Source organism: Lycium ferocissimum, chromosome 1, assembly GCF_029784015.1.
Source record: "Lycium ferocissimum isolate CSIRO_LF1 chromosome 1, AGI_CSIRO_Lferr_CH_V1, whole genome shotgun sequence".
NCBI classification, from domain to species: domain Eukaryota; kingdom Viridiplantae; phylum Streptophyta; class Magnoliopsida; order Solanales; family Solanaceae; genus Lycium; species Lycium ferocissimum.
Window position 1 is genome coordinate 39,226,872 of NC_081342.1, and position 16,546 is coordinate 39,243,417.

The 16,546-nt window shown below is 32.6% G+C and overlaps 1 protein-coding gene and 1 long non-coding RNA gene across 3 annotated transcripts; both read right to left on the bottom strand.

The window, feature by feature from the left end:
* Positions 1-2,032: 2,032 nt before the first annotated feature.
* On the bottom strand, positions 2,033-4,374 carry LOC132029902 (uncharacterized). Of its 2 annotated transcripts, XM_059419308.1 has the most exons (3): positions 3,738-4,374; positions 2,826-3,589; positions 2,033-2,711 (listed from the first exon to the last, which is right to left on the bottom strand). In XM_059419308.1, the coding sequence occupies exons 2-3, from the start codon at positions 2,927-2,929 to the stop codon at positions 2,444-2,446; spliced, it is 372 nt and encodes a 123-aa protein (XP_059275291.1). In that variant the 5' UTR covers positions 2,930-3,589; positions 3,738-4,374; the 3' UTR covers positions 2,033-2,443. The 2 variants fall into 2 exon arrangements, with proteins under 2 accessions (XP_059275291.1, XP_059275297.1); XM_059419314.1 differs by having other exon boundaries at positions 2,826-4,374.
* A 253-nt stretch (positions 4,375-4,627) lies between these two features.
* Positions 4,628-9,399, bottom strand: LOC132029914 (uncharacterized). The gene is made up of 4 exons (XR_009407955.1): positions 7,985-9,399; positions 7,834-7,881; positions 7,496-7,579; positions 4,628-5,440 (listed from the first exon to the last, which is right to left on the bottom strand). It is a non-coding gene; the product is annotated as an uncharacterized LOC132029914 (long non-coding RNA).
* Between the last annotated feature and the right edge of the window lie 7,147 nt (positions 9,400-16,546).

The window sequence follows — 16,546 nt, forward strand, 5'->3', positions numbered from 1 at the left end:
GTGGTTCGCTTGGTCAGTTTGACGAGTGTCGTGTTACGCCTAGGGCCATGGTTTGGGGCGTGACATTTAATTCATTTCCAAATCCTCATGACTACTTACAATTTAACTAAGAGAATGATTCCACAAAAAACTTGTTACTTAGGGCAGAGTTTGATAAGGCGAGTTTGTAATGAGTCACATAATTAAGATTACTAATAATGGACTAAAAATCAAAACTCGCTCGATAAGGTAGAGCCTTATCTGGTAGACTTTCACTGAAACTCTACCTTAGGCGTAGTTTTCCCCCGCAAACTTAGAAATATACTAATGATATTATAGAAGCTTGTCGATTGATCAAACTCTACCTATAATGGTCACATAATTAATATTACTTATAAATGGACTAAAAATCAAATTTAATTCATTTCCAAATCCCTCATGACCACTTACAATTTAAATAAGAGAATGATTCCACAAAATGTTCTTCTGTTACTTAGGGCAGAGTTTGATAAGGAAGAGTTTGCAGTCAAAGTCTGCCTAATCCGGTAGAGTTTGACTCTAAAACTCTACCTTAAGGCAGAGTTTGTAATGAGTCACATAATTAAGATTACTAATAATGGACTAAAAATCAAAACTCTGCCTGATAAGGTAGAGTTTGCAGTGAAATTCTGCCTTATCCGGTAGAGTTCACTCTAAAACTCTACCTTAAGGTCACATAATTAAGATTATTCATAATGGACTAAAAATCAAAACTCCGCCTGATAAGGTAGAGTTTGCAGTGAAATTCTGCCTTATCCGGTAGAGTTTCACTCTAAAACTCTACCTTAAGGCAGAGTTTATAATGAGTCACATAATTAAGATTATTTATAATGGACTAAAAAATAGAAGCTTGTGCATTGATCTTAACAAAGATAAACTAATTTTAAAGGAACTAAAATAAATACAATAGATGGCTATTAAGCCAAAAGTACCTACAAAACAACAAAAAACTATTACCACACAAAAAAAAAAACTAACTAATCACTCTCATGAAACTCATCGATTTGCCTGAGATAAGATGATAGTGATGAGGATTCATCAGAAGAGGAATCATTAGATAAGATAATAGGATTCTCAAGGAAAACACCCCTAAGTCCGATGACTGCATCCTTTAGTACATTGAATTCATCTTCCAACTCCTTCTGTTTTATTTTAATTTTATCCATTAAATTAAGAATATTTTGCAACACTATTTTCAGCTTGGCCTTATCAACCATAGGACTGGACGAATCAAACTGCCTTGTTATGTTGTCAAATGCAGAATCAATCCCATGTTTCATACGTTCTGTATTTAAATAACCACTAGACAAAAAATTTGGTCTAATGGTTTCCCAATCAGATTTTATCAATTCCCACTTGTGCATGAGAATTCGCATAGATTCATTGCTTCCGCTTGAACTTGCGTTATTCATTTTGAATCTGCAAAAAGAAATTATATTGAAACCTCTATTTTTTATGTTAATGTGGATATGTATATAACCCTAAAAGAGGGTATTTATAGAACCACAACGAACCCTAAAAGAGGGTAGTTGAGTAATTACAAGTTCATTAAATGAAAGATAGAAAAATTTAAGTCTACAGTCAAACAGGTAGTTGGCCAGCATAAGCATTGAAAACCAAACCACAATAGTAACTATTGAACCACTTGGTTTTCAATTTGCATAAGAATATAGACAGTTTTTCAATATTTTTGAATATAGACAGTTTTTAAAGAATATAGACAGTTACTCCATTTTGAATTGGAGTAACTATTCAAAAGTAAATCAAAAATCTTAAACGGTTTGGATTTCAATTTGGATAAGAAAATATACAGTTTTCAGTATTTTAGTTTATTTTTTAAATAAGCATCATCGATAAGGCGAGTTTTATCTTATGATAGCAAGTGGTCATTATGCCATACGAAGAGAGTTTCAATGAAACTCAACTCGCTCGAAGATAGAAAAACTTGACTACAAACTCTACCTTATCCATACTCCGCCTTATAATCGCCTCGAAAGGAGAGTTTCAATGAAAATCAACTCTGCCTGAAGATAGCAAAACTCTCCCTGAAGGCAGAGTTTGACTGCAAACTCTACCTTATCAGTCATACTCTGCCTTATAAGGTAAACTCTGCCTCAAGGGAGAGTTTCAATGAAAATCAACTCTGCCTGAAGATAGCAAAACTCTCCCTGAAGGCAGAGTTTAACTGCAAACTCTACCTTATCAGTCATACTCTGCCTTATAAGGTAAACTCTGCCTCAAGGGAGAGTTTCAATGAAAATCTCTACCTTAAATGTAGAGGTTTGCAATAACTCAAAAAAATACACATCCCCTGGTAAAAAGGAAAACACAATAACAGAACACTTGCCTTCATAAAAAAACACAAAAATTAGTATAAAAAATGTGATTAGAGTTTCAAAAAGTGAATACAGCTTGCTACATAAAATTAAAAAATCTTTTGTTTCTTGTTAATGTTTTTCTTCTTCTTATTCCCATAAGTACACTTCATGTCATTGTACTCATGGTAATCATGTCCTGCTTTTTCAGGAGGTGTCTCATAACCATCCTCTATCTTGTTTAGCGCATGACAAACCAGGTTTATTGACCAATTCTTCATATAATCCATCACATCAGAAGGATCCCAACTCTTTGGATCTTCACCACTGATGAGCATATCAGCAAACTTGATGACAAAGCACCCACAATTGTTATCTCTGAAAGTCATAACACAAAATAGCTTTAGGACAAAAGAGAAAAGTAAAACATAAACAATAAAAATCATCTAAAGAAACCTAAAAAAATGTCAAAAAAGTAATGAAGATACATACAATCCTTGCTTTGGACATTCAACGAAAGTATATGTCAGTTTGCTGGTATTTTTATATGATCGCCTGTATTGGTCAAAAGCAAAATTCTCCAGCACGTTGGGCATGATAGTACAGAAGCACTCTATATGGTCAATCAACTGTTGATCGTTGTCATCAAGTGAGTTGTAAATTTCGATTCTGTGCTCATCAATAAAGAATACTGCAAGAACATAATGTATGCAAGAACATAATGTAAGATACCACCAACCTCTTCTTTGCCTGGGCGCATTGGTATTAAGACTCTGTCAACATTCTCCCACGATATCTCCCTTTGTAATACCCCATAAATATGATAATTAAAGAAAAAGGCGAATCAACTTTCAGAATGAAGAGGGTAGTAAGAAGATTTATCTGCCAGTTTAAGGTATTCATCCATTTCGAATTTGAATATATTATCAAATGTTATATTCGAGCATGCGTACTTGATGGCATTATTAGAAGTGGGATGATATATCATCTTCTTCCCCAAATAATACATCATCGTATTAATATGTTGCATCAAGTAAAAAAAAACATAAGATACAAAGTTAATCAGGCGTAAAGAAGAAAAAATAAATGAACATATAACAAAAAAGAATATGCCATCACGAACCTCATCATCAAGCGCATACACTCCATGGTATATTTCATAAAAAAACATCCTATATTTTGGTGTAAAATCTTTAAATTTAATGTTTTCATCAAGTTTATTCGCTACAGCACCATAGATTACTGCATCCTTTGTCCTGATTAAAAAAGAAATTATTAATAACACACATAAGAAACCTGTTTAGTGAAAGAAAATAGACAAAAATTTATACCTTAATTACGCGTTAAGCCTAAATTTGAAAAACTTTGCACCTCAATTTAATAGACAAAGAATTAAAAACTTACTTCGGATGATCAAATTTTGAGGCTGGAACCTTTCTTGGATTTATGAACTTATTAAACCTGGCCACTGATTTTTTTTGTGCAGCATAATGGAATGGGCAAATCAGTCTGTAGTCATCCTTCCAGTCGCTTATTTCCTTCCATTTACCTCGAGGTAGTTCATTGTAAGCAGACTAAAGGACCCACTCAGGTGCAGGGGTATCGACTACCTTCCTCTTTTTTCTCTGACCCCTTGTCTTTAATGAAGAGAGTGCTTTCCCTTTTACATTTTCTTGTTGGATAACAGCAGGGGTTTGTATAACTTTATCACAATGAGCATCTTCTTTTGAGCTACCCCCTGTGTCTTCAACACAAAGTTCACTCCTTAACGGAATAACATTTTAGATAGGGCCCTCAAGTACCACACCAATGAAATGAATCGTTGACTTTTTACCACCCTCATTAGTCTGTTCAGCAGGCAAATTTTCTGATTTGTTTTCAAGCACTAAAGACTCATTATTTTCAAGAACATCACCTGTGATTTCATCTTCAACGGTTTCAGGTGCATCATCTAAAATCTTTGCACCTTCTTCTGTTGTTTTATCTCTAACAGGAGATTCATTTAATAAAGATGCTACTTCAATATCATCTGCCGAACTACCTTCTCCTGTAGCATCTCGACATCACCTGTGAGTTTCATATTCAACGGTTTCATTGCATATATCGAAATCTTTGCACATTATCAATTGTAGCTCTAATAGGAGATGCAATTAGTAATAAAGATGCTACTTCAATATCATATGCCGAACATTAGTCGATTGATGAGTTTCAATATGTTCGGATGTCATTGATATTCTTACACCTATCGCCGAGTAGATTGAACTTGAGATGATACTCGTTCGCATATTAGGTGCCTTGGTAGTTGTTTGAATAGATTCTGACACCACTGAATCGCTCACTTCTGCTCTTTTTTTCTCCAACAAAAGATTCAATATGTTGTGATCCTTTTTGTAGAGTTGGATCTGGCATCAATTAATCAACTTGTTGAGATGATAATATTGTATCATTTGGAATAGAAGGTGTTTGATCAGGATCCAACAACAACTGATCAATATGTTCTCTTGTTTCGTCTCCAATAACTAGGATAGAAGAATCAACCCCTGTTTTAGAAAAACAATCTTCTTCATTTTGTTCCTTTAGGGCAAAACTATGAGAGGGAGAATGGTGTGCCTTTTCAAACGTGTTCTCTTATATGCTATAATAGAAGTAGCTACTCTTTCAGAACCGACATTACTTTGTTCAATTTGTTGCGTACCCTTAGCAACATATCCCGTCCAATCCACAAGACTCATAACGCCAAAACGTGGATCAGATGACTATTCAAACTCAACAGTCTGTTGACCCATATCTGAGTGCGATGATCTTCGTTGTAGCCTAACAGACAATCCCTCCACATTTTTATGAGAAACGCCTCGTTTATTTTTCTTTTGGACATCGAGATGTCGAGTGACAGGTCTTTTTGTGCTCTCTCTATGCTTTTCAACATATGACAACACTATTAAATAATCGGAATGCTGAGAAACATCATCAGGACTGGCAGTACTTCCCGATTCAAATTTTAAACCTGATTTTAGAAGAGCAGCAACCAGTTTATCCATACGTTTCTTCTCCTTCTCCTGATTAGACAAAAGCTCATCCAATTTTCCATCCAAAGTCTTCTCTAAAAACTGTACACAAAACAAAAAGAAGAAATTTCAAAAAAATTTGGAACTCAAGAAGAGAACAACTTATGCTTGTACAGGACACAAAAAGTTATGCTTGTACAGGACACAAAAAGTTATGCCTGTACAGGCAGAGTTTCAAAAAAATCACAAGTTAACAAAAGTTATGCCTCTTCAGGCAGGGTTTCAAAAATCACAAAGTTAAATACAATTATGCATGTACAGGCGGAGTTTCAAAAATATCACAAAGTTAAAGAAAAGTTATGCCTGTACAGGCAGAGCTTCACAAAAATCACAAGATAATAAAAGTTATGCCTGTACAGGCAGATTTTCAAAATAATCATAAGTTAAATAAAAGTTATGCCTCTTCAGGCAGAGTTTCAAACACAATCACAAAGTTAAAGAAAAGTTATGCCTGTACAGGCAGAGTTTAAAAAACTACACAAGTTAAGAGGATTTCAAAAAAAAATCACAATTTAACAAATGTTATGCCTCTTCAGGCAGACTTTCAAAAATATCACATAGTTAAAGAAAAGTTATGCCTGTACATGCAGAGTTTCAAAGAAATCACAAGTTAACAAAAGTTATGCCTATACAGCCAGAGTTTCAAAAAAATCACAAGTTAAAGAAAATTATGCCTTTACAGGCAGAGTTTCAAAAATCACAAGATTAAAAACATGTACAGGAAGAGTTTCAAAAATCACAAGTTAAAAAACGTAGTTTCGTAAAACAACAAGTGGAAAAATTCAAAAGAAAATCACCAAATTAGAAAATAACCAAACCAAAAAAACAAACACAAAATACATACCTCAACACAATGCTCTAGAGAAGAGCTTCGTTTATTATTTTCATCAACAGTATTATTCCCTTCATCAATATCTCTTTCATCACTCTATTAGAATGAAAAACAGACAACAATCAAATAACAACCACAGAAAATATTAAAACCAATTAACAAGGAAAAACTCAGCAAAAGTTTAGAAAAATTATACCTGTACGGGCAGAGTTTCAAAAAAATCACAAGTTAACAAAAGTTATGCCTCTTCAGGCAGAGTTTCAAAAATCACAAAGGTAAACACAATTATACATGTACAAGCAGAGTTTCAAAAAATATAACAAAGTTAAAGAAAAGTTATGCCTGTACAGGAAGAGTTTAAAAAAAATCACAAGACAATAAAAGTTATGCCTGTACAGGCAGAGTTTCAAAACAATCAAAGTTAATAAAAAGTTATGCCTCTTCATCCAGAGTTTCAAAAATATCACAAAGTTAAAAAAACCACAACTCAAAAATCACAAAGTTAAAGAAAAGTTATGCCTGTACAGGCAGAGTTTCAAAAAAATCACAAGATAATAAAAGTTAAACCATAAGTTAACAAAGTTATGCCCGTAAAGGCGTAGTTTGAAAAAATCACAAGTTAAAGAAAAATTAAAAAGTTCAAAAATCACAAAGTTAAAGAAAATTGTACATATACAGGAAGAGTTTCAAAAATCATCAAAGTTAAGAAACTTTATGCCTGTACAGGCAGAGCATCAAAAAACACACAAGTTAATGAAATTTATGCCTCTTCAGGCAGAGTTTGAAAAATCACAATGTTAATAAAAGTTATGACTGTACAGGCATAGTTTCAAAATTCTACACAAAAATGGAATTCAAAAGAAAATAACCAAAATGGTGAAAAAAAAGAATAAAAAATACATACCTCAACATGATTCTCTAGAGAAGAGCTCCGATTGTCATTTTCATCAACAGTATTATTCCCTTCATTAATTTCTCTTTCATCACTCTATTCGAATGAAAAATAGACAACAATCAAATAAGAACCACAAAAAAACATAAAACCAATTGACAAGAAAAAACTCAGTAAAAGTTAAGAAACTTTATGCCCATACAGGCAGAGTTTCAAAAAACATACAAGTTAATGAAATTTATGCCTCTTCAAGCAGAGTTTGAAAAATCACAATGTTAATAAAAGTTATGACTGTACAGGCATAGTTTCAAAAATCTACACAAAAATGAAATTCAAAAGAAAATAGCCAAAATAACAAACACAAAATACATACCTCAGCACGATGCTCTAGAGAAGAGCTTCGATTGTCATTTTCATCAATAGTATTATTCCCTTCATCAATATCTCTTTCATCACTCTATTCGAATGAAAAACAGATAACAATGAAATAAGAACCACAGCAACATATAAAAACCAATTGACAAACAAAAACTGAGTAAAAGTTAAGAAAAATATGCCTGTATGGACAGACTTTCAAAATGTCACAACTTAACAAAAATTATGCCTCTTCAAGCAGAGTTTGAAAAGAAAATAATCAAAAATAGCCAAAGAAAAAAACAAACACAAAATACGTACCTCAACATGATGCTGTGGAGAAGAACTTTGACTGACATTTTAATCAAAATCATCATTCCCTTCATCAATATCTCTTTCATCACTCTATTCAAATGAAAAAAAAGACATAGCATCAGATTCTACACAATAATGGGATTCCAAAGAAAATTACCAAAATAAACAAAAAGACAACACACAAAATACGTACCTGATTCTCCAGCGAAAAGCTTTGATTGTCATTTTCATGATCATTATTATGCTCTTCACCAATAACTCTTTCATGACTCTATTAAAAAAAAAAAAAAAAGAGAGAGAGAGAGAACAATAAAATAAGAACCAAATATGACATAAAAGAAAATTAAAAGAACCATTACCTTTGCATAGTACTTTTCACCGATAAGCAACTCCTTTACTCCATTAAATTGTGGAGCACGCTCTTTTTGATTCTTTTTGCGCGTGTATGACAGCATAGTAGGCTCTTCAACTATGCCAACAACATCACAATATTTTTTGTGATAAACGGTCCATTTAGAGCAAATCCAAACCATAAAAGCATGGATAAAGCCAACAAAATGATAATTTATGGTCTTTATTTCTTCACCTTTTTTGAAAATACTTCTGAGTGAATTGATAAGATCATTATAACACTCATGGCCCCAATTAAACTGCTCAAATAACTCAATATGCTCTATATATACAATATGGTCCCACTTTACAGTCTTATCGTGTCTACCACCTAATAATACACGTCCTAGTATATACACCTCAGCTAACATGATAGCATCAATGTCAGTTTCAATTAAACTTTTAGAGTCTTTCATGAAAGCCTTTAACTCGGTCATTTTCAAACTCTTTTTACCATCCGGGATTTCAAAATACTTTCTCAATAAAGAACTTCCATTCGTTGTTCTATATTTTTCAGTAAAAGAACTACGAGGAGGTTTAATTCAAAGACCAGTGATTTTCTTAAACTGTTTTTCTGTAAATTTTGCAACTTTTCCATTGAAGTTAAAATACGTGTTGTCCCCCGTTCTCCGAACTTTGGACAACAAAACACCTGTCAAGAGGACTCCAGACAACTTCAGATTATTCAACTTCATTACATTCCCAAAAGGATGTTTTTCCAACATGGTCAATTGTCGTACTGATAAAAAATCCTCAACGGTCTTAAGATAACTCTCATCCCCTCGACACGTAGCAGTAATACGTGGCCACCTATTTGGGTGAATATAATAATCAGCAAATCGATCATCAACATTGCCACTGTCACTACTCATTTTCGAACACTGAAATTAGAAAAAAAAAACAAATAAATTTCAAACAAAAATACAAATATAGAAAATAAAAACCCACCAAAAACACCCAAAACACATACCCATCAAAAATAAGAATAAAACACATACATTTGGGGAAAAATGAAAAAAAAAAACTACACACAAACCCCTTGTAAAACCTAAAACACATATACAAAATATTTAAATTAAAAAACTAATCACAAAAAATAAATAACTATTAAGAGGAACTCACCCTTGAAATGCAACTTCCAGTAAGAGAATTCAAGTTTGAAAGAGAGAATCGAACTTGAAAATGTCACAAACACCGAATTGATTGACAGTTTTCAAATTGGAGAAAAAGAATAATAAACTGAACGAAAAACGAAAGGGCGGGCAATTTATATATGTCATAAAAAAAGTTAAAAAATTACCCTAGTGCACATGGATTTAAAAAAATGGCACGTGCACAAAATTAGGCCTTCAGTTAGAAGTTTGGATGTGAGTAAAAGTAAAGTTCTGCCTGAAGAGGCACAAGGCAAAGTTTCAAAGTCAAACTCTGCCTGATTAGGAAGAGCTAGAAGCAAAATTCTACTTAATTAAACTATGCCTCTACCCACCAAAAAGTTTTTTTTTTAAAAAGTTGCTTATTCATTATAAAATCACAAAAATAAGAAAAGGTATACATTAAATCCAAAGAAAGATGTATTTTTTAATTTAACTATAAGATGCTTTAACAGTTTTAAAATAAATGGTAAAAGAACATGTGTATACATTTTTAAATGTGGACATGTGTAGAATGGACACATTTAATATTGTATAAGTTCATTAGAATTTGGAAAAATATCAGTCATACTCTGCCTTATAAGGTAAACTCTTCCTCAAGGGAGAGTTTCAATGAAAATCAACTCTGTCTGAAGATACCAAAACTCTCACTTATCACCATACTCTCCCTTTTAAGGTAAACTCGCCTCGAGGAGAGTTCAGTGAAAATCTCTACCTTAAATGCATAGTCAAAAAAAAAAAAAAATAGCATAGTTTAGTAAAACTCTCCCTGAAGGTAACTTTTAAATTGCAAAGTTCTGCCTTAAGGCTTAATTTTGAACAAAGTTTTGCCACCTCCCAAAATTTCTGCCTTAAGGCATAGTTTAGCATACAACTCTCCCCCTAATCAAACCTTGACTATTTTGAACAATTATGCCTTGCACCTGTTTGACTATTGTTTTTTTAGCAAAACTCTCCCTGAAGGCAGAGTTTGACTGCAGAAAAAATAAACCAGTATACATCATTGCAAAAAAAAAAAAAACACAATAACATTACACTTGCATTCATCAAAAACCACAAATCAGCATACAAAAATATTGTCCTTTCATAACATATATCACACACAAAAATATATTGTATAAGTTGATTAGAATTTGGAAAAATATATGCAAGTTGCAAAAGTCTACCTTCAGGCAGAGTTTGACTGTAAACACTACCGGATCAGGCAGAGTTTGACTGCAAACACTCTACCTGATCCCGACAAAGTTTGAGCAAACTGCAAACTCCACCTTCAGGCAGAGTTTTACTGCAGAAAAAATAAACCAGTATACATCATTGCAAAAAAATGAAAAACACAATAACATAACACTTGCATTCATCTATTGTGCTTTCATAACATATACACACACACAAAAAAAAAAACAAATATGAAATTCACTTTTCTATATCAGTCCCCAGAAATCAAGTCTCAATAGGAGTATCTTCCGATGAAATCAAGGTCCAACAAGGTAAATCATCATCATCTTTGTCTCCATCTTCGGATCTCTGACGTTTTCTAGAAACTCTAACATCTCTGTACTTTGCTACTTCATTTAGATTTTGTCATGCTTCATTAGAAGACAACACATAATCTCCGCGTGCACAAGCATCATTAAAATCAACAACAATTGATGCTTTAAGTGCCTGAAGTTTTTCGCGCTCTTCCTTTTCTTTTGCAATTTTCATTTCAACCTCAGAAAGTGTTTGAGTTTTACCAGACAATTGACTTGATGTAGAAACAGCAGCATGACAAAGAATATCCAGGGGATCATTTGTCGTAGAAGTAGATTTACAAAGCATATTCTCCGGATATTGCTGCAAATGTTTTTGCAAATGTGGATCTAACTTGCCCTCTTCGTTTACCGGATCAGCTAAATCAGAATCTCTTTTAGTATACACACAACCTAAACATGATTTGTTTTCACGATGGAGTTGAACTAAACTTTCAATAGTGCCAATCAAAGAAACAAATCGTGTGTCAATTCTACTGTCTAAAGTAGTCTTTTCAACACATTCAGCAGCAGCTTTAGTCAAGTCAACAAATCTTTTATCCAATTCTTCTATATGGCTATTCAAACAATCATCCAAAAAGTAAGAATAATCAAAAATAAGAAACTAAGTAAAAATAATCAAAAAAGTACAACGCATGTATAAAAACAAAGATATGATAAAAATTAAACAATACCGTGACTTGCTTGGCAATACTAGAGCATTCATCTTCTAGTTTCTTATTCACACTGGACATAACACCCTATATAGATAAATCAAATAAAAAAAACATGTATTATTACGCCAGAACCCAAACATAACCTTAAGGAGTCTTGAACAAGTTAGGCGTGTTAATAACTTCAGTTGACATAAAAAAGTTAAGAAAATCAGGTAAAGTTTTGCATTTTTTTGTCAACTCCTACTTGCAAAGTAAGCAAAAACTATGTCCTAAAACTTACTTTTATAACACAATCTGGTTTAGAGGCAGACTTTGACAAGCAGGGTGGTATACCTTAAGGCAGACTTTGACAAGCATAGCTTGTGAATTTGATGAAATTCTGTCTGTACAGGCATAATTTTTTTTTAACTTGTGAATTTGATGAAACTCCGTATACGGACATAATTTTTCTTTAACTATGTGATATTTTTGAAACTCTGCCTCAAGAGGCATAACTTTTTCTTAACTTGTGATATTTGATGAAACTCTGCCTATACAGGCATAACTTTTTCTTAACTTGTGATATTTGATGAAATTCTGCCTGTACAGGTGATACGCTCAAATTTACACTTTTAATAGCGTAAAGCGGACGATGTCAAATATAGTAACTTGACGAGGTTGGGGTCAAATCCATAGAGAATATGGTGTGAAAAGTTTACTAAACAAGTATTATACTAATCTCGTGGTCCTGGTGTATTCCAGAAAAAGGGTTTTATAGTTGTTTTGGTTTGTGAACTAATTTAAAGTGACTGAAAATTTAAAGTTGTAAATATATGGTAAAAGAACTAAGGTTATGTCCCGTCGGATAAAGTGTATGATCGTGGGTATCGATCTTGATGTACTTCTAATGGACGTTTTGTATGGATGCACTTAACCTCTATGTGAATCGAACTATTTCCCAATAAGAAAAGATTATATCTTTCTATGCTTTTTCCAAAGATAAGAAAGTATGCATTAAGAACGAAGTTAATTATGCCAAGTAAATTCCTCTTTTCCTCAAATGAATTTATTAAACAAGGTTTAAAGCCTTGAGTACTTGTTATTTGTTCTTACCTAACCTAGCTATTTTCCCAAATAAACTAAAGTTTATGGCGTTAGCTAATGTTTGCAACCACTAACTATATGATGAAAACGTAAGAACAAATAAACCCTAACAATCCATTATGCGTATATCTTTCACGATCCCCAATCACAACACACCCATCCTTGGTTCACAACTTTAGTAAAGGTGTTTAGTTACTCATGGCAACAAGAAAACAATAAGGGCACGTTTGGAAAGCCACCTCGGTAATTGGAATTGGTGTAATTACTAGGGTAGTAATTACATAACCTAGTAATTACAAAGGTGTAATCAAACGACACCATTTGTTTGTCATAATGTAATTACGGTGTAATTACAAAGCGTCTTTCGTTTGCTACACAAGTGTAATTACACGGTCATTTAATTTAAAAATAAAATTTAATTATAAAAAATTTAAAAATTAATATTTAAAAAATATTGCCTTTATAAATGATATTAAATTAGTTATTTAATAACACATTGTTTCTTGAAAATATATTAATTAATAATCATATATTTGTAACTAATATTGTAACAAAAATAATTGATATATATTTTTCAAATTAATATTTAATTTTAATTAATTATAAAACTTAAAAGAAGACTTTTTTTGTGAGAACTTCATGGATTGGATGTTTGACAAAAAAATAATATTAATAAATATAATGCCATAACATTATTCAAATGTTTGACACAAAAAATCCATCAAATGTAAGTTAAAAATAAACAACATACAATGTGAAAGCAAATAACTTAAAATTGGAAATATAACCTAAATTCAAAATTCAAAAGAAAAAGTTCAACATAATATTCTTATGTCAAATTCCAACATTACATAAGTAAGTTCCAACGTAACTTAAGTAAATAATTCAAAAAGAAACGAAAAATATAAGTCTATAACCTCATTCACAATGAAATTCTACTTTAATAACGTGTACGTTATATGTCAAGTTTGTTAATGACTCATTCTTTCCAATATTAAGAGGTGTAGTTTCAAATATTAGAATAATAACGCGGTTATGCTAAATGAATAAAATAAGAAAAATAAAAAAATACGAGCAATTACATGGAACCACAAGAAGCAAAGGTTGGGAATGAGAAGAAAGAAAATGAAAAATAAATAATATAAAAAGAAAAATACATTTTAAAAAATAAAAATAATTAAAAAGTAAAAATAAAAAAGAAATTAAAATAATAGAAATAAAAAAATATTAAAAATCAAAAAATTAAAATAATAGAAATAAAAATAAATTAAAAATAAAAAGAAATTAAAGTAAAAAATAAACAAACTAAAAGTAACCCGTAATTACTAGGATATAATTGCACCCAATTCTCAACCTTAACCGCCAATTGAGAATTGGAGAGTGTAATTACACCGTCAATTACACCCACTCCCACCTTGTGTGCAATTACTTGTCAAACAAACGCAAATCAGTGTAATTACACCCAATTCCAATTACATGGGTGGCTTTCCAAACAGGCCCTAAAAGATTGAAAATTGCATAATTGAATTTTCTATTGAACTTACGAATAAAACTTGAAAGTAATGAATGTAATTTGTTTGGAATTGCTACAAGTCTAAAACTCCAAATGTCCGAAAAATAAACCCTAAACAGGTATTTATACAAGTCAAACTAGGAATAATCAATCCCAGTCCTGTTCCAGCTTGGCTTGCACTTCGACGGGTCGTCGTTGCACTTCGATGGTCGTCGACATGTTCGATGACCATAATGACGATCTGATGATAGATTTTTACTCTGCAGGAATTCCATCGTCGAAGCACTTCGACGGACCGTCGATCATGTCGATGGACCGTCGATCATGTCGACGGACCGTCGATCATGTCGACGGTACAAGTCAACGATCTGATGACTTTGTCACTTTGCAGGAACTTGAACGACGAGGCAACTTCACGGACCGTCGAGCATGTTGATGGTCCGTCCTTAATGCTTATCAGAACAGATCACTTATATTCCTCGTTTTTCACTTTCCGAGCATTCTAACTTCGAAATACCTGCACAACACACAAAACACATCAAACTAACACAAACTTGCTCGAAAATAAGTAAAACTTAGAGTTAAAAAGCATTAGATGTGCCATAATTTCACGGCAGATCAACAGGCATAACTTTTCTTTAACTATGTGATATTTTTGAAACTCTGCCTCAATAGGCATAACTTTTGTTAACTTGTGTGTTTTTTTGAAACTCTGCCTATACAGGCATAACTTTTTCTTAACTTGTGAATTTGATGAAACTCTACCTGTACAGGCATAACTTTTGTTTAGTTGTGAATTTTTTGAAAGTCTGCCTGTACTGGCAAAAATTCTAAGGCATAACTTTTGAACAAAGTTAGGCCTAAAGACAGAAGTTGAATCACAGTTCTGCCTCTAGGGAATAACTTTTAAGCAAGTTATGCCTGAAGGCAGAAGTTGAAACACAAGTCCGGCCTGAAGGCATAGTTTGAAACAAACATACAACAATCTCTGCCTGTTAAAACAAATATAATAGGGGAGTTTTGAACAAGGCCATAAATGAAAAAATACAAATAAAAACAAAAATCAATAAAATACAAAAAAAAAAAAAAAGACAAAAAACATAATTACTACTTTCATCAAGTATGTGATCAATCAGTGGTGGTGGCAAAACGACACTCGAAGAACAAGAGCTTGAATCAAAAGCAAATTGAAGTGCAACTGGATAATTGTGCCTCTCTTGTCCCATAGCAACAACAGAGTTGATATGTAACCTATTAAATTTCTATACCATAATACAAAAAAACATGACACATTTAAAAAAAATGACAAAAAAGAAAAATAAAAAGAAAAAAAGCAATCGCAAAAACACATACATTTTCGGTGATGGAAGAAATTCTCGCAACAACATTGTAAGGAGCTTGCTTTGATGGACCCAACGCAAAACATATGAGTAAACTTCTGCATCATTGTACTTTGAAATCCTTGGAAAATAAGGCAAAGCTCAATTGCCCACACATGTAAAGCATAAGGAAACCCAGTAATCATATAAGTCATATTTCTAATTAATGGCATAGTCTTGAAAGTCCTCAAACAACAAGGAAGTGACTGTACCAACCATTCAAAACCAATAGTACCCCAAGGATAAGAAACCCGAATATCATCATCAAATTATCTTCATTATATGATCTTTAACGAAACAATGCTCACGACGTCCCAACAACACCTCTCCACCAGCAGACTCCCGCAAGCCTAACAACATCAAGTGTTTTGCCCAAAAACTAGCAAGAAAATAATAATCAACAAAAACTGTAAGAACCTCTTGAGATCGACAATTTTATTTTTATCCTCATTTGGAAAAATATCGCTCAACAATCTATTCGGGTCCGGTATAAATAATATTTAAAATCAACATTGATACCATCCAAACTAAAATATCTTAAACTTTAACACACTATCAGCATCGTAGTCAACTTGGGATAAAACCAAGCAATGGAACAATATTATCATATTGGCGTAGATCACTCAACTCCATAAGATCCAACACACCCCTTTTTAACAACTCCAAATTAGAGACACTCAAAAATGACATAATCAAATCCTTAACTTAAAATCACCATTCCATGCACTACGTTTTCCAAACCAATGTTCAAACTTAACCAAAAGATAACACGATAAAAGAAAAAAATTAATATGTAAAGAAGTCAAATTAGAGTCAAGTTAGTCCATCAAAGTGTATCCTTACAAACTAAAAAGTAGTCAAGCTTGTAATACTTCCACAAAACTTTACAAATCCAAAAGGGTCAAGTTCACCTTCAGAGCACCCCAGTAAAAAGTAGTCAACTTAGGCCATCGTGTAATCTCACAAACTAAAGTTAGTCAAGTTCTGCCTTCAGGCAGCACTTTAGAGTCCAAAAAGGAAGTCAAGTTAGACTATAAGACATCTTACAATCCAA